Source organism: Carassius carassius, chromosome 2, assembly GCF_963082965.1.
Source record: "Carassius carassius chromosome 2, fCarCar2.1, whole genome shotgun sequence".
In the NCBI taxonomy this organism is placed as follows: Eukaryota; Metazoa; Chordata; class Actinopteri; order Cypriniformes; family Cyprinidae; genus Carassius; species Carassius carassius.
In genome coordinates this window covers 39,298,379-39,317,850 of record NC_081756.1, presented here as the reverse complement: position 1 = coordinate 39,317,850, position 19,472 = coordinate 39,298,379, and the positions used below count along the sequence as shown (strand labels likewise).

At 36.4% G+C, this 19,472-nt stretch overlaps 2 protein-coding genes across 3 annotated transcripts; one reads left to right on the top strand and one right to left on the bottom strand.

Annotated features, from left to right (window-relative positions):
• Positions 1–1,406: 1,406 nt before the first annotated feature.
• Positions 1,407–9,492, bottom strand: chchd7 (coiled-coil-helix-coiled-coil-helix domain containing 7). Of its 2 annotated transcripts, none has more exons than XM_059515749.1 (4): positions 9,411–9,492; positions 3,400–3,483; positions 3,063–3,161; positions 1,407–1,786 (listed from the first exon to the last, which is right to left on the bottom strand). In XM_059515749.1, exons 2-4 carry the CDS (start codon positions 3,457–3,459, stop codon positions 1,682–1,684), a joined length of 264 nt encoding a protein of 87 aa, XP_059371732.1. In that variant the 5' UTR covers positions 3,460–3,483; positions 9,411–9,492; the 3' UTR covers positions 1,407–1,681. The 2 variants fall into 2 exon arrangements, with proteins under 2 accessions (XP_059371732.1, XP_059371736.1); XM_059515753.1 differs by having other exon boundaries at positions 3,400–3,536; positions 9,411–9,482.
• A 131-nt stretch (positions 9,493–9,623) lies between these two features.
• On the top strand, positions 9,624–16,090 carry LOC132109556 (zinc finger protein PLAG1-like). Its single transcript, XM_059515736.1, has 3 exons — positions 9,624–9,968; positions 13,299–13,634; positions 14,959–16,090. Exons 2-3 carry the CDS (start codon positions 13,402–13,404, stop codon positions 15,905–15,907), a joined length of 1,182 nt encoding a protein of 393 aa, XP_059371719.1. The 5' UTR covers positions 9,624–9,968; positions 13,299–13,401; the 3' UTR covers positions 15,908–16,090.
• Positions 16,091–19,472: the final 3,382 nt, after the last annotated feature.

Sequence of the window (19,472 nt, the reverse complement as noted above, 5' to 3'; positions counted from 1 at the left end):
GCCCGGTTTTTCAAAAGTAATCCAGTAGGATTTTGGATAACGGATTGGATCAAATCTTGAAAATGTGTTTTTCAAAAGAAAAAACGGATTACATAATCGGATTAGATCACGTAATCCAATCTTGGTTTTGATCCGGATCAAACCTTTAGTTTGGGTTTTTTTTAGAACTTTTTTGTAGGATATGGATCACTTTGATCCAAAAAATCTGGATTAAATTGATCCCATCAGAAGGGTGGATCCACCGTGTACTTCTTGGCCAAAATTTAATGAAAACTTTAAAAATGTATCAAATAATACTATATTTGGATCATGCAATATCTTACAAGATATCCTATTTATTCATCCGTCAGGCTACAGTGATTAGGTAGGCTTTAACGTATTCAGCCTTTCAGTATAGGCCTTCAGCAAAGTAGAAAGAGTTTGGCCTCATAAAATAATACCCCAAACAGCTGTCAAAATTGACCAAAAACAATAAATTTTATTCTGTCACTAAGTTATATATATATATTCATCACAATCGAAAATATTTTTTTTACATTGTCTTTTTTTTTAATTCAATACATTATACTTGATACTTGTTATAAATATCCTCAATGTACAGTGTTTGTGTTGTAGGTCTCAGATGAGCGGACTGCTGGAAGAGGATGGGGTGGGGTTTTTCTTGTTTTTAGTTTTTTTTAAATGTGTGGGTTTTCATTTCAAATAAAAATAAACTTATATTGACCCCACACTGGCTATTCTACTTGTTGCTCTTTACATATCTATAGTTCTACATTGTGATTTCCTATCCTGTTTGAGCACTGGTTATCCAGCACTGGTTATCCAGATTTGGTGATCCTGAAAAGTTCCTATCCGGATCAGATTGATCCAATCCGATGTTGCTTTAAAAAACTGGCTCCAAAAGTAAGCTGGATTACGTGATCACGGAGCGCAAATTTTTTTTATCAATTTTATCCGGATTAAACCTTTTGAAAAACCGGGCCCAGGTCTGCCGGTAACACTTTTAGATAAGCTTAGCATAGATAATTGAATCTGATTAGACCGTTAGAAATTACCAAAGAGTTTAGATATTTTTCCAATTTAAAACTTGAATCATCAATAGTTACATAGTGTACTAAGACCGACGGAAAATTAAAATTGTGATTTTATAGGCTGATATGCCTTTGAACTATACTCTCATTCCGGCGTAATGATCAAGGAACTTTGCTGCTGTACCACGGGTGCAGCAGGCGCAGTGATATTATGATTATTAGTTTAACTCTAGGGGAGTTGGAAAATGAGCCTATTTTCAAAAAAGTGGAGTGTTCCTTTAAGGTATAACATCAATATTACAAATTTCTGTAAATATGCTTTGATAGAAGGTGTATTGTGAAAAGCGCTATACAAATAAAACAGACATGACACAACACATTAAAAACACGGTCTATTTTGAACAACTGAATACATTAAATTTGGCTGTATAAGCCTGCCATTGACAGTATTATACATACAAACACAGCATGAGTTGTAACACATCTACATAATTGCTAAAATTACACAATTACACATTAAAACTTTTCCCACAAACAGGACTGAAATACATATTTAATAAAGCCAGAGTACAGATTTGTAATGTGTCTCCTCTGCAAGAAATTTATTTTGAGTCCAAACATACACACACTTTTTAACTGCTACTGTGCAGTCAGTAAGGCTTCCCTCCAAGGACTGTGATGATCTGCTCTCGCTCCTCAGCGGTTGGCATATCAGGCTTCACTCCATCACGCCTACGCTGCAGCATCACACCATGCTGAGAATGTGAAATACAGGGGGGGGGGGGGGGGGGGGGGTTCTTTAGCGCTTTTCACAAGACAGCATTTTAGAGCAGCTTTACAGAAAATGCTTTAATATCTACAAACCCTAATGAGGCCAAAGTGACTGTGGTAAGGGAAATAAATGGGGATATTAACCAAACACAGATAGGGGAGCCTATCCTCTTTTAAACAAAAGAATTTGGTAGACATCTGTTTGACAGACTATACTGTTGTTTTTCACTTTTGGTAAAGTGGATCAAAATATGACATCATGTTCTGCTCCGGGCCATATACAATTTTATTTCATTATTATTTTTAATCAATAATAATGCTCAAGTAGCAAATCTTATGCAGAAAAAGAGCATTGGTCACCAATGAAAACCATTCTAAAGCATGTATTCTAGAAGCAACCCATGTATTGCAAATATTTCATCATTAGGGATGCCAGCTCATGAAGGGTGAAAAATGTTAAGACAGCTACAGATCAGAATGCTTCCGTTTTAGCAAGAGATACCTTACTGAAGTACAAGGTGACATTAAAGTCGTAGTTCACACCCAGAATGAAAATGATGTCATCATTTACTCACTTGTTCCAAACCTGTATGAGTTTCTTTTCTTCTTTTTTTTTGGTTGAACACAAAAGATAATATTTTGAAAATTGTTAGTATCCGAACAGTTGATTTCCACTGACTTCCATAGTAGGACAAAAAATACAAAAAATACTATGGAAATCAATGGTGACCATCAACGGTTCAGATACCAACAACTGAAAATGTTTTATTTAATTTTAATAATACATTGTAGAATATTTAAAGGATTAAAAACTGGACTGAATTCAATATCTATAAATGTACTTTAAGTGTGCACCAAACACTAGGAAAATACAAGTATTGGATCGGGACTATGTCTCAGCAGGATGGGGATCAGGGGTAGGGCTGAACGGTATGGCCACCCTTGTTGTATAGCTCTTGTTGTTGACTGTTGCGGTCTCCAAAATTGCTCAATTGTTCACTAGTAATCCTTTTAGTGCATGGCAGTTAAATGATGAGATAAGATGAGGGGTTCACAAACAATTAAACCATTTCCAATACTGTGGAACCAAACCAGAAAATTTCTACATTTGGAAAGTCTTGTGCAAGGCTAATTTTGGTATACATTTTTGTTTAAAAATTGTACATTTCTCTACAGATCATGGTTATAAAATATTAGATCAGCAAGTAGATTTTTATGTATTTTTTTTGTGTGCGTGTTCTAGTGCCTCAGTATACTCACCCAGTACTTCCTGCAGTTTTTATATCTCATGAAGTATGCAGAACACATGCTCTTATCATAGTTGTATGCATCCAAACATTTTTGAGAACCATCACTCTCCTATACCAACGCGAACAGAGTAAATAAAGCTTTAAAATCTCATTTTACTACAAATGTCATGATATAACTGCCACTGTAGTTCATTAAACAACTAAAATGTATTACAATTGCAATACAATTGCTACCTCTTCACTTATGCAGCACTTAACGCAATCATGCACATCAATTTTAAACATTTAATCAAAAAAAAAATATAGTTCACATTCAGTTTATTCAACCACACACAAGTCTGACCAACCTCAATGCATGGGTTGATATCCACATTCCGAACTTTGCATGCACTTGATTTGCCAGCCATCCTCCAACTGCATCTGTGTCACAGCTGGAATGTCAGAGAGCTCCAGTTACATGAGGAATGGGCATTTTTAGTTTTTCCTTACGAGTACATGAAAGATCAGTAAAACAAGCACTCAACTACTAGAGTGTGATAATGAAACCCTTTTTATGAAAATATACCATTTACAATTGTGGAGAGAAATGTTCACTACTAGATTATTAAGATGCATCATTGTTTTTTAAAAATAAGCATATTAAAAAGAATGTCACAGATTAAAAAATAATAATTCATGGTTGTCCAATCCTGCTCCAGGAGGGCCAACCTCATAACAGGTATAGCGCCAACACACTAGCCTGGAAGATTCTAGTCGCCCTCTATACCCTTATTCACTATTCCATAGGTGTGATTGGCAAAGGACAAAAAAGCAGGAAACTATACGGTGCACTTACCCCCAACCCCCCCCCCCCCCCACACAGACATAATTTATAAAGTATAATAATAAATTAATAAAAAATATTGTACTTGTTTTTTGTTTAAATGTATTTATAAATTAAATAATTAAAAAGGGAAGATAAAAAAAATACACATCTAAATTAAATGATTGAACAAAAAAAAAATCATAAAAGGAGTAATGTGGGAAATATGCTTCAAAGACTGGGCAAAAATAGGGATGAATTCCAAAAAATCTGTCAATGATTTTTGGGGGGGGGGGTTCGAGTTTACGGTTTCAATTTTTACAGTTTTTTACTGTTTACTGTAACTGTTTAGTTAATTATTGCTATTTAGTTTTTTTTTACTATTAAAAAAATAGAAAAAAAACCTCCAGTACACTTCTGTATAGGGCTGGGCAATATGAGCAAAAATTCATATCTCTGTATTTTTTAGCTGATTTGCGGTATACTGTAGCCTTTATATCTTGGTATTTTGTATTTGGATTAAACAAATAAAGTGAATGTAAGCATGTAGAAATATATTATGTGCAAAAAGGGTTAAAGTCACATTACATTTTAACATTGCAATCTAAAAGAAAAAAATTAAAGCATGAGTTAAAGTTACTAAACTAAAAATGAATATAATAAAAATCACAGTAAAATTGAGTAAAAAGGCTATTTTGATTAACCCATTACACTTGTGCTATCATACAAATACACTTAGTTGTAGGTTTAAAATTCTACATGGTCACATTTATTGTCCAGCTACAAATATTTCATCAAAATGTATAGATACAGACGGTTGGTCTGGGAACGCCCCCGGGAACGCCCATTCATGTGATGTGAATTTAGCCCATGGGGGAAAACATTGCGTTGGCGCCAATTGAAATACACGGGACAATCATGCCGAAGAGTTGTGTCGTTTTCTGTACCTGCAATAAACTAACAAATTATGAAATGAAGTTCTACATCCTTCCTAATGAACATACAGAACCGGAAAGGATGACAAAATGGCTACAAGCAATAAGTTGTGAGGATGATCAAGGGAAGTTGTGGAAATGTGTGCAGTCGGCATTCATCACAGGCAAGCTACGTTAACATTGTGTTCATTATTAACGCTATCAAAACTGTGTAAGGTTGTTTCAGAAAGTGGCATGTATATATAATTAGCCTTATCATTCTACCTTAAGCAAAACTATGTAACGTTAGCCTAGTGTCGAACATAAACCCGTTTACCCACTTAAAAAAGCGTGTGGACACGTGATGTAACAACTTAGTTTTGTGTCAGAACTTTTACACTTTCATTTAGAAATTCACCCCGTCTGTGTTTGCTAAACGATTGAATCGCGGAATCCAGTCAAAAATAGAACTTGCTGTATAAAGCAGAACGTCACGGAATTTGGCTATTTTTGAATGAATACATCTATATTAGGGCTGTAAAATGAATCAAATATCAATATGGACTTGTGTATATGAATATTAAAGTTAGAAGAGACTAAAATTGTTCTACGCGTATCTGGGAATGAGCGCTCAATATGTGCATTTTTGTCATTCAGATACACACGATGTTCGCAGTGTTTTCCCCCACGCCGACTCCGCCCTCGCCACGCCCCCAGCTATGACTAGATGCCGACTGTATGCATACTTTAGTCAGAGTTATTGCGCTCCTATTTCATTGAGCGCTGTCTGTTTGGAGTGCATGCGCGCGGCGGCGCGCTTTCTAAATGAAGTCTGTTGAGTTTAGCTGAGAATCGCTAAAGCTGAAACTCATGCACTTCTGACAGCAAAATGGAAATTTTCTATTGGAACATTTACAGAATATACTTGTGCTGTTTTCCTTAATGCTTGACTTACATTGCACATCTCAAACACATTAAACAGCACGTCTCTGTCAGCCTCACACACAGCCTTTCTGTCAGAGCTTCTAACGGGGCGAGCCGCTTTGAACTGAAACTATAAACTATAGGCTACTAGGTGAGAAATAAAACGCAGAAATTATTTAAATGCAAAACAAACAAAAAACGCTATGATTGGTTGAACTTTTCACCTTTATCTGTTGCTTGTTTTGAATACTGCGCGTGGACAGAGGCGTCACTAGATTTTTGCGTAGTTTAGAGTTACAAATCGTACCAGCGTACTTTGAGGTCAAAATGCGTAGCTGGTACGCAAAATGCATACAGGTTGGTAGGTCTGCGTAGAATGCGTTCATGTCAAGTAAAGTTTTTGGGAAAAGCGCGTGGAATAGCGGAGAGCGTTTGTAAACTTGCATGTAGAGAGCGCTCTTCAGAGCTAAGATACATCGTCATCGGGAAACTCGACCCAGATCAGATTTAAGCATTCATTAAAGTGAATCGGTTCAAATGAGTCATTAGTTCATAAATCGGACGTGTCGTTAGTGGACAGATAATGCTCATATGCTCCACGCATATAACGTTACTCCCAATATATTTTTAGGTCGCACAGATTAAATTTCAGGAGCATATGCGACAAAAATGTTGGCAATTTCGAGCCTTGTAGAAGCTGCTAAACTTTCTAGCTAGAAGTAAGCAATAACCAACATGGCGTTACTTTGCTAAATTAGCCCAGAATCGTTTAACATTAATGTTATGGAAGCATGACAAAAGTGATCAATAGATTGGTTAAATTTTACTAGACCTGCATATAAAATGAAAGACAATATATTGGATTTGCTTACATGAATCATCCGTGTTCACTCTCTTCGTCAGTCAACTGAAGCTGTTCACGTGATTAGATGGTTGGGTGTACGCGCATTCAGAACAGTGCGAGTACACTTTGAACTTCAATCGTGACAAATTATTGGACTACTTGCGGATAGGGCTGGGACAACGCAAAAAATACGTCGACGCAAAATATGCACATCTATTCGTCGACCTGTTTTTATTTCTCTAAAAAACGTTTGCAAAACGTTTACCTTATGTGCGCTGAATATACGCGATGGCCGGATCAACATTCTGTCCAGCGTTATATAACCAATCCAGGGTTTTTCTGCATTGATCTTTTTTTTTGGCGGCTGTCAAAGCCTTATTTGATGGGTGAGTGATGTAGAATAGAACAAATGCTGCACCTGACAAGGCGCGTACGAGTGAGAGCCCCGGCTGTGCGCGCGCACTCGCAGTCTTCAAACAACACAAGTGCTTCTTGCTCTCTCTCTCCCTCGTGCATATTAATCAAAATCATTAAACACAATAGAAAAAGGGCGAAACACCAAAGTTTCACGTGCACTCACAGTCTTCAAACTACACGAGTGCTTCTTGCTCTCTCTCTCCCTCGTGCATATTAATCAAAATCATTAAACACGATAGAAAAAGGGCGAAACCAAAGTTTCACGCGCACTCGCAGTCTTCAAACTACACGAGCGCTGTCTCTCTCTCTCTCTCTCTCTCTCTCTCTCTCTCTCTCTCTCTCTCTCCCTCGTGCATATAAACCAAAATCATTAGACACGATAGAAAAAGGGCGGAACGCCAAAGTTTCACGTGGAGCATTGGGAGATTTTTTTTTTTCATGACAGGCTGCTGGCTCCCACTGTTAATTTTTATTTTTTGGAAAAGCACTCTCTGTCTTAGCTTAAAGCGCTCAAGTTTACATTGGTTACTGTATTCTTTCAATTGCTCTAAACAAGTATTTTGACATCAAGTTGTTGTTATTTTCATCTGAAAGAAAAACTTTTTTCAGTAAGCTAGGCCCTATGTGTTTAGTAAGCTTGTTTCAGTAAGCTATGCGTTTTCAAGGCTTCAAGGTTTTATTGAATGCTATCTCTATACAAGTGCAAAGTAATGCATTCTTAGTCAGTCTTTTATTTTGTAATTTTAAGAGCAATAAACATATATTGCAATGTTAAGGAATTCATGTTTTTTTCATTCAGATATGCAAATCAACATGTATAAATTGTTAGTAGTCAATTAATGGGGAGATAATCGAAATCGAATCGGTCTGAAAAAATTAATTGTTAGATTAATCGATGCATCGAAAAAATAATCGCTAGATAAAACGTTTAAAAAAATAATCGTTTATCCCAGCCCTACTTCCGGAGTGACACGACGACATTAATCAGAGGCACAAAAAACATTGACAGCGGTGAGCGGTCTTTTTTTTTTTTTTGCATGATTTACGAGAGCATCATTTTCAGGTCGGAAAAGCCGGATTTCTCCGGAAGAATCACACCCCTGCTATTCCCTTTATTAGTCCACGAATAATGTGCATTTGAAAAGTGAATGAAAACAAGTAAGCTAATTCGGACATGAGTGCGCCGGAAAGGCATAGTTTGTGCAATGCCGTTTAATAATTTGAAGCTTAGCAAACTGTCAGCTCCAGTAGTAATGAAGAGATTCATCTTGAACTCTGTCATAGAAACTAGCATGTATAAACCTTAATTAAATTATAAAATCAATAAAAAGAAATGCCTGTATTATATTATGCTGCACCCACATTAGACAAGCAGTTAGAAAAAGGTTGGATAGATGAATCAGCTGCAGGTGCCATCTTCTGGCGAGACGTAGGAATTCATTCAGCATGACCATCACAGTGCATTATGGGTGCTAAGGTTAACTTGACATCAGTTGTAAACTTGTTATCATGGTCCACTGTGGGATTGAATGGGTGCACTATGGTTTCGGAACCCACTACACATTGCTGTCTCCTCAAATAGTGCCCAATTTAAAAGTATAAAGGGTGATTTCTGACACACCCTGGTAATGAACACCTTGATGATCTGGTTCAGGTGTGTTTAATAGAGCTTAAGCTAAACTCTGCAGGACAGCTTTTGATAAAGTTTTGCGGATTCATTGAACTGATTCAAAATATGTATTACATGACTGCTAACTGTTGAGTGCTAATTAAAACCAAAAATGTAGTTGAGAAGATGACGGGGACTGCATGTCTTTTTGGTGATGTTGTAGGTTTATGCTTATGTGCATGTTTACAGGTCTTGCAGGCAAATGCAAATATTTATACACACACGTGTGTGTGTGTGTGTGTGTGTGTGTGTGTGTGTGTGTGTGTGTGTGCGTGTATGCGTTATGATAACAAAATATGTCGATGTATATATAACTCTCTCAGTATTAACTCAATTTAAATGGCTGTAATACTTCGAGTGATCTCACAGCTAATATAACTTAGACGCTTATCGCATAATACAAAAACTAGTTCAGATCTGCACGACCTTTTTTAGACCTAACTTTACTGGTTCAGTCAATCAATTGCGAGACTACTGCACACTAAACGTCTCAGTAAAAACCACGACGAGCATTTAGTCGTACGACTTGTACATTACCTTAACTCACTTCAAAATAAACCTCAATACACGAGTCAGCATAGAAAAACGACCGGTAATCTCACGCATTCAATTTAGTGGAGAGAAATCCGGTGTCTGCAAACCAGCCGAGTAATGTTCGTAATACTTATATAAATTCTATCAGATTACTAGACAAATTACAATAATAAGGAACTCGTTTAATAGAAAAACACAAATAAGTTGTGTTTGCCACTGATCAATAAGTTGAATGTTGCAAGTAGGCTACTTACAATTTACGCGTCGCACATGAACACCCAACCTTGTCTCGTCAAGTCAAAACAGAACTTAGATCACAACACAACTCAACCTAACATATTTGTAGGTGATTGACAAGCATCGATGGCCAATCAAACAGCATGTTGGAAATCGTCACCGGTAACTTTTGCAAGAATGGTCACCTCTTTCAGCCAATGGAACAATGATGATAACTGTTTTACCCTCCTATTTACTAAACCGAGATTAAACGTGTCGTACCGATCGACAGAATTACCGACGATTCCTAAATGTTACATTTTCTGAAAGGGAAAGACAGTTGCAGTGAAATCTGAAAGTGACAGTTTATTACACAAATCATAAGAACGCGAAAGGAGGGTCTCGTGGTGGGCGTGGCCAACTCTTGGTTTGGTTGCATCGCAGCGCATACACAATGGCTGCTGGAAAGAGGGGAAAGCAAACAATTTTTAGGCCCGCCGCGTCCAGCAAAAAATATGAGAAAAAAAATATTAAAAATCCGGAAAATAGTTGAAGGTCAAGAAAAATACCATAGAAAGGATGTTAACGCTCTCACGGTGAGTTTTATGCATATTTAGAAAATTGTTACGACGTTCTTTAATTAAAATATCGGGGTTATTCAAATTATGAGAGAGGGGTGAGCTAGAGAAAAAAATAAAAGTTTTGTGTTAATCAGCGCCCGGTTTGGAACACGAGAGAAAAGCAGCGAAAGACTGTGTTATATAGAAAGTCTACCATGATTCTGTTATTTGTTTCTGTCAAGTCAGGTTGCGCTTGGACGAATGTCAATAAACTGAAACGCGTCAAGTTGAAAAAACTTTTTGAAAAACTTGTTTTGCGATTTTCTCTAAATATACAGTAACGACATGTCCACGGGGATAGTCGCAAAAAATGCATGTATATTTAATTAAGAAAATGCACGCTGCATGCATGGTGAGAACATTCTGACACAAACATGCACGCGAGACGAACGCAAACACGGAGTTAGTGATAAAAGCAATTTTCCATGTTTTAATCACATTTACAATCAAAATGTAATAAATAAGCAGGATAATTCTGTTTAATTTTGACACAATTAGTAAAGTTAGCTGTTTGGGAGTCCCAGTCGGTGACTAGCCTATATTAGGAGTGTCAATAAGTTAGCCTATATAAAGTTGCACTGTGGGTCATTATACTTAGAGAAAGCTGCATGCCCATGTCGAAAACAACCTAAATGGTGGGATAATTCGGGGGACTAATTAGGAGATGCTGAGCAGAGCTCTTCGATGTTCATTCTACTCCGAAAGTCTCAAATAGAATCAGGATGAGTGATTGGTGAAGGTCCATTGAATCTTAAATCTTAAAGGACAGAATCATTTAATGATGTTAAGTATAGCTATAGTTTGATTTTACTCTTGACACCGAGAAGTCAATAACAATATAAAAATTGTTGGTTGCTACGACACAGGGTGTGGTGCGTTTGTGTAGAATGCCAACTTATATTTCTTCTTGCAATCAGTTTCACTTGAATCTCATGCATGTACATCAGCGACATTGTGCGCAAAATAGTTTGTTAGCTGTTAAAATCAGTGGTAGCCTACGTGTGTGTGTGTTTGTTTGTTCTAAATTAGAAATAGAAGGGTTTATAAACATGTAGCCTACACGGCATATGGCCAGATGCGGTGGAGGTTTCCCCATCTGTGGTATGAAGCACCTCTGTTGCTCCTGAATGTTCTTTTTAAAATAGCCTTTCAGCTGAAGGGGGTCATCGGGTTTACCGCGCAGTTGTTGTGAATGTGAATGTGTACAAAGTTCGGAGAAACCATGTAATGTAGCTGCATGAATCAGTTTTTCAGAAAAGAAAAGAAAGCCAAAACGATTTAGCATAGCAGGAACTTTCATATTTGCATATTTAGATCTCATAATTTATTTCGGTAGTCAAAAAGCTGAAATAACTGTTGGACTGCGTAATGAAATTGTAAAGTAAGATTTGGTGCAAAGAGAATTTGAGCAATACGATTTAGAAAAAATTATAATTGTATAGCCTTAAAAAAAAAAATCTGCGAAACTGATCCATGGTGGTCACGAGAAGCCTTTAGGTTTAGTGTTTTTTTTTTTTTTCTTTATTAGTTTTGTAGCCTTTCTACAGCTCAAACAGAGCTAGCAACAAGGTCATTTGATTCCTAGGGAAATCTACAACTTTAAGATAAATGTGTGAATTAAAAGCAATATAAGTCACTTTGGATAAGTGTTTGTCAAATGAATTGTATTATATATTAAATTAAGTGTAAATGAATAAAGCTTGTTTCATCAGAGTAGAATATGTTGTGTTTATTTTTGTTTACTAAGTTTTATTTGTTTTCGTAATTTTGACTCTATAGGATTAAAATGTAACCAAGTCCTAAATGCTCTCTTGCATTAAATTATTTTTCGTAGCATAGGTAACTGATGAAACTCGGCAAACATTAGTAATATGTCTTGCCAAGGAGACTTAAATTATAATATATAAAGTTTTCCTTTTCTTGTTAAGATTTTGTTTAATCATAAATAATATTTGTTTAATTTTCTTCTTTTATTAATCAATACTGAAACTTACCAATCATAAATGTTTTAACAATATAAGAATATATATTGGACATAGCATTTAAGTTTTGTGCTGGTGCAATTCTAAAAAAATATATGTTTTGCTATTTAATTAGTAGTTACTAAAATTGCAATGATCTTGCAATCAAATCAATCAAATGCTCAATCAAATCTTGATGACAAAAAAGTTGATGCAATTCTAAGTAACACACCATTTTGTTCTAAAAAATATTTGTAATATAGGCTACATATTTTAATAAATAATAGAGGCATAGAAAAATAAGTTAACATGGTTTCACTTCATCAATTAATTATTTTTTTTATTATTATTTTTCTTTTTGTATGTATGTATTTATTTATTTGATGTTTAGAGAATTGTTGGATTGTAGCCTTTAATCCATCCAGTATGGAACAGTTAGTTTGGAAAAATGTGAGAAATTAATGTGAGAGAAAACATTAATTTTAACTTAATTGAAATAACAACTGTGTTTATTGACAACCTATTAAGCTTTAAATTGGCACACTTCCTCTTTTTGCCTTTTCATTACAAACGCTCCACTGTAATAGTTTAGCAAAACACACATGGAATGATGTGAGGGGTTGGTATAGCATAGAAAAAGTGCAGGATACATAGCTGGTTAAACTTTTGTGAGTTTGTTAGATAAATTAAAGAAAAAATAAATGAAAGAGAGACCAGTAAAAAAGTGATATTGGCAGAGTAAATGCAAGCATACCTTCCTAGGTATAGTTTTTGAAAATAGGACGGCAAATGATATCAGTGCAAAACACAAAGTTAAGATGAGCAGATTAAATTAATTTGACTAAAGTTCAGAGTCTGCACTCCTGTGTTTTGAAAATGTTTAGGGAACCTTGCCCTTTACTCTACACAATCCTATACAATCTACATAGCCTGTTAGTTTTTTATGCTGATAAGTATAGTCTGCAATTTTTGCATTTATTGCAGGTTTTCTATATTTACTCAGTGTGCCACTGTGTTTACACAGTTTTTACTGTTGCCACAGTAATATAATTAAATCAACCTACAAGTGGCTTCTATGTGACACTGCATACTATGATGGCACGGCAGTAAATTAAGGTATTTTATTAAAGGAAAGTAAGTATTTTATGACTTAGTAATGTTTTAGCTCATTTGGTCTGGATAAGGGTTTCTGTGTCCAGTTGCCACTGTCCAAGGAAATGTAACACAAATTTTTCACCAAAATTATTATGCTTTTTTTTCTTTTTTGACACAGTAATACATAAAAAGTATTTGGTTCATTCACCTAGTTAATTCACTGTTTGCTGTTTTTTTTCTTTTTCTTAAGGGCCTTGTGTCTCCGCTGTGTTGAAGATTTGGGCTGTCACTCTCTCTCTGTGCTGGGACATATCACTCGTGTCCACCGCATGGCTTGTTGTCGCTAAGTTGCCATGGCAACGGTATCTTCAAACGACTGCCCCACCATGGCAGAACATTGTCGAGTGAGGAAGAAGAGAGTAGAGGGGAAAGTGAGGAAGAACTTCTCCTGTCAGTTATGTGAGAAGGCCTTCAACAGCTTGGAGAAGCTGAAGGTACACTCATACTCCCACACAGGGGAAAGGCCGTATCACTGCACACAAACTGACTGCACCAAGGCCTTCGTCTCCAAGTATAAACTCTTAAGGTAGGTAATTACACTTCCACATAGATTCCATGGCCATCATATGTCTGTTGCAAGCCCACTGTTTCTGTCTCAGTCAAAATTAGCAAATAAGTGAGTGATCAATGGTCTTAGAACAAAAGGGATGTGATGATCCGATACTCAGAAAGTATTGGTATCGCTCATATACTGCCATTTTCTACTAGATCGGGTATCAATCAGATAAGACGATCCAAATCCAACTTTGTGCATATTTTATTCGGCGTCTGCCATCCTCCATTCAGCATCTAAATTGTGTGTTGTGTTCAGTTACAACAGTCTAGATGATGAAACTCTCTCCAAGATGATTCAATGTTCCTATTATCATAATTGATCTGTAGATAAAGATAAATGGTTTTGCATAAAATTACTTTATTTATTACAATTTAGTACATTTAGTACAATTTAGTATTGTACTAAATCATGTTACTTTCTACCAGGTGTCTGTTAGTTCACAACAGTGGAGTAGAGAGCAGTATAGTGCTTCATGCCCGCAGTAACTGAAATTTAAAACTGTTAAAAGAAAAAGTTCAATAAACTTTTCTATGTGAAGTGCTTAATGATTTTTTTTTATTTTTTTTTTATATAATAATAAAGTTGTCTGTATTTAGTAGATTGTGTTTAACACACAAAAGGTTGATGAGCAAGTCACCACACAGTTTTTTTTCACAAAAAAAACTCTGCTGACATTGGATCAGTATGGATATAAGCTAATACTTAGAATTTTTGGTATCAGATCCGATCGGTTCTGAAAAAAATGGTATTGGTGCATCCCTAGCTAATTCCTACCTACATCTTAATCTTAACCATTAAAACGATAAATAGCTTAAAATAAAAATTTAAAAATCTCTCATTTACTAATGTTCTTGTTGTTTCAAACCTGTATTTCCTTCTTCTGCAGAACACAAAATAAGATAATTCTGAAACTAAATGGGTTGAAACAACATCATCAAGCTTGTGGGTAAACTATCTCTTTAACTACCATAAAATTCAGAGGGAAATCAGATTATTAAATAGTTGGAGCTTGAATCCCAACCTACACCTAATATCAGAAGGTAATAATTGATTAAAAAGAATGTTAAAGCCACAAACTGCAATCCCAACACAAGCTAAAACCTAAAATCTGATTAATTGATTGATTGATTGATTGATTGATTGATTGATTGATTGATTGATAAGAATGTTGGTCCTGTAACTTAGTGAAATCTTATTAAGCAAGACCAGATATACTCAATTTTGCTTTATGACATTTGGACATTAACAGTTTCTTATATTATCAATGTATGCTAATGCACATTTGTGTCCATAGGCACATGGCCACACACTCTCCAGAAAAGACACACAAGTGCAGCTACTGCGAGAAGATGTTCCACCGTAAAGATCACCTGAAGAACCACCTTCACACACACGACCCCAACAAGGAGGCTTTCAGCTGCACAGAATGTGGCAAGAGCTACAATACCAAACTAGGCTTTCGAAGGCACCAAGCCCTTCACGCCGCACACCGTGGAGACCTCACCTGCCAGGTGTGTCTGCAGTCATATCCAAGCACTCCCCAACTGCTGGAGCACCTCCGTGGGCATGCAGGAAAAAGTGCTACAACAACTAAGGAAAAGCGACATCAGTGTGAGCACTGCGAAAGGTGTTTTTACACCCGTAAGGATGTGCGACGCCACTTGGTTGTGCATACAGGACGTAAGGACTTCCTTTGCCAGTACTGTGCACAACGATTCGGCCGTAAGGACCATCTTACCCGCCATGTTAAGAAAAGCCACACTCATGAGTTGCTGAGTGTTAAGGCAGAGCCTGTAGATTCGATGGAGTCACAATCCTCCCCAACATCTGGGCCTCTCTCTCTAAGGTACCCAATAGGTCATGCTTCTTACTCGCCACCGCCGCCACTGAGGGTAGAACTTGAAAGTTATCTCCTAGAGCTACAGGCTGAAGATACACCCAAGCTGAGTGCTTCTACAATGGTGACTGGAGAGACAACACCATCCCTGGACTTCCTGTCCCCACTGTTTAATTTTCTGCCTTACAACCAAGGGGCAGGGCCTACTTTGGGAGTGACTTACAGCCAGGAGGAGGGGCTACTGACCACTCCTATGCAAGACACATCAGAGCATCTTAGACTCTTTCACACAATCACACATTCACACACATTGGCACAAACCAATGCACGCACACCGAGTTATACACATCAACCATCTCTGAATACAACCACCACCCTGCCTCGCTTCCACCAAGCCTTCCAGTAACCCAAATACATTCACACACTTACAATTTTTGTAGCATTTATTAAAACACTCCTATGTTTATTATCAACTTAGCCCTTAATCAAATTTATACAAGCATTGAGTCTCTTAAATCTTGGCAAAGCAGCAGTCTATTTCCTCAAGCCAGTACCACATTTTTAAGGAAAGTCTTGAGGACGGTATCACACTTTTTATAATTCAATAGGTTGAAATTGTTTTCCATCTAGAGGTGTTTGAGCAATTATTTTGGATGGAGGATGGAGGATGCCAGTCAACTGACAAATATAACTGAACATTTAATACATGGCTATGTGAATTATAAGAGCAGAGTTTGGCTCAGTGTGCAGTTATGTTTCGCTTTCAGAATGCTGGTAGAGAGAGAGAGATTAACACTTTTAACTCATTAACACTTTAAACTTCTAGTGGTGTTGAAGTTCCAGCAAAGCTAAAAGATATTTTGTTTAATGTTGTTTCCATCTCGTCGTTTAATGTAAGGCTCATACACTGTTGGGTACTGAACTACCACCATTTTAATGACTTTTGTATTTACAGCCAAAGGAATCCAAAACCTTCATATTTAAACAACAACAAAAAAAAGGTTCATCTCTTCATTTTTGTAAGTGTTATTTTTATTTTTTTATGGCTTTTTACCATCATGCTGCTGCTCGTTGTAAGGGCCTCAAAGGATACCAGTGCAGGAATGCTTAACAATTCACATCAACAAAGGGAAAGAAAGACGAAGACTCTTTCTCTCACCCACACACCCTCACATCCTTTTTACTTCATTCAGCCTCATCCACCAAAATGCTGGCTATTGCACTGATCAAAGCTGACAATGAAAGAAACAATTATATCAGTTTTTGCTGTCTCGGTTTAAGCTCACAGCTTATATAACTCCAAAAGACAAAATGCAGTCTGTGACTGTGTCCATTATACTGACTTCTCTACAGTTTACCTGGATATAAGCTGAGGATGTAGTTGATCTTGGAATCAAATCTATTTAAGTTTGTAATGAAAATAAACGTTATTCACACTGACAGTGATTTACAGAGCAAAGATTTTCCATTTCAGTTAGGGTTGACAATTTGAGGCGACACAAGTGACCTCAACTTTATGCAAATGGCCAGTTAATAAAGAATGTTTTGGTTACTAAAGAGAGTCTGCACACATATGATGACATCACTCATACGGTCGGTCGCTGGACAGAGAAGTTTAGAAGGAATGCCTGCTAGTAACCCACAGTACAGCAAGTGGTTGTTCTCCAACAATGTAACTGCTGTCAGTTTGAATGCGTCTTCCTCTGTAGACATCCTCTAAAGACGGATGTGTGTGTGTATAGGTATTTGGACAGAGTGTTGACTAAATGTCTGTTTGGTGGGTTTTGATTTACTTCATCGGAAGCTGAAGGTTGTTAAAAGCTTAAAAATTCAGAGAACCTCCATTTGGGGCATATATTTCATGATAGCACTTTTAGAAAAATAATATGCCTTGTTTTGTGAAAGTAAATAGAATAGATGTCATATGTAACTTTTAGAAGATTTTAAGCATACATACGAAATGCTATATGTGTGATATTTTTACAGGTACACTTAATACAGTTTCTGTTTTTGTTTTGCTTTATTGCACAAAATATCTAATTATCAGTGTCTCAATTGAGGTGTCAGCCACACAAAGAAGAAAGATCAATTCCAGCAAGATTCCTTTAACAAGCACTTACAGTACATTTAAGGTTTCTGATAGCTTCAATATTGACAATATTGACAGATCATCTGAATGATTGATATCATTCATTTATATTGCTGCTGAATCATGGACTTAATATTGCTAATCTATAGGATTACTCGAAAATAAAACTTTATCATTGGGAGCCACAAACTCTCCTGTTCAAAGTCATTGGTACAATTACAACACAAAGTGTGTGAGCAACACTCTTGCAATAAATCTGATGGATAATGCTGCTAATGTACAGTGTGTAGCCCCTGGTGGTGCAACCAAATTTGTCTCCTCACCCCTCACCCCCACCCAACATTTCAAGCTGTGTTTTAGTGTGTGTATGTGTGTCGGAGTTGGGGGTTATGTGAGCCATATTGTTAACATGTTTGTAATATGGTGCATATGACACAAAACATGAATGTCACCACAGCATGGGGAAGGCCGTGGAGGTACTGACCTATTATCAAAGATAGATGATAAGGATAGATGAAAAACACAGACAGCATTCCAGCCATTTATGTGTGTCATGTGTGTTTTAATGCCATTCTGTGTTAATGGCCTGTTATTGCTAATCATGTTTATTTTACTTTAATGTATTTTACAAACTACTGTTGTACACGTATAGCCTTAGACAGACAGAATCCTATATATCCTTGTGTTTGAATGTGTGTTATGCATTTGTCTCCGTCATGAGAGCCTGCTGCCACAGCTAACTATTAATTTGTCTCCTACTGAGAACATCATCCAAAGAGAAAGATATTTATTCACTGACTAGCTGAGTCAGGTGTGTGTTAAGGAAGGCAGGCTGTCGGCAGTTGTGCATGTTTCTGATGAAAAAAATGTGTGTGTCTATGTTTAGACGACCTTTGCTGCTATATGAGGAGAGGAGAGATTTGGTCCAGTGTTAATACTGTCCACAGTAATGAGTGATCAATAAACACAATAAAGACTCACTCTTACCAGGAGTTTGTGTCTTCTTTGTTTGTGAAAATGCATGCACGCGCGCACACACACACACACACACACACACTGGTTTCCATTTTTATGGGGACATGCCATAAACATAATGCCCTTTATTTGCTATCCCCATACCCCATTAACCTACCCCTCACACAAAACATTTATTGAAAAATAATAATAAAAAATCTTCAATCTGTATGATTTATAAGCTTGTTTTCCATGGGGATCAAACAAATGTCCGCATTTTCTGGTATAACTGTAATTGTGTGGATAGTAGGTCCTGTAATGTAGGTAACCAGGACACACACACATTCATTTTTTTTTCAGAATGCTTCACCTCACATTCTTACCTTGTTAAAAAACAAACAAACAAACAAAAAACTATTTTGTGATAACTTTGCAAATATAAGTAAAAATAAAAGGAAAAAATATTTTTTTTTTTTATTGACATACACAAGTATTAGCAAAGCTTTTAGCACCATCCCCAAAAAGTATGAGTTAAGGTTCTGAATGTTTTTGTCAACACATTAACCCCCTAGCAAGCCCCAACCCGTCCCCTTTTTCCTTTTCTTTTCTTTTAAGATTTATTGTGGAAATCTGTTTTGTTGGGGACAAAGTAAATTGTAATGATCAATTAATACACAACATATATTGAATATAATTTGTATGTGTATATATATATATATATATATATATATATATATATATATATATATATATTATGAATAACAATAAATTATCCAGTTTCATTTATTTTCAACATTTATTAAGTAAATGTTTATTACGTCCATGTTTTGTTTATTCGTTGTATTTGCCTTTATCCCCAATGATCGCCCCAAAAAATCCAGCAAAATGCTTTTTGTTCCGGCGGAAGTGGTGACGCGAAGTTGTTGTC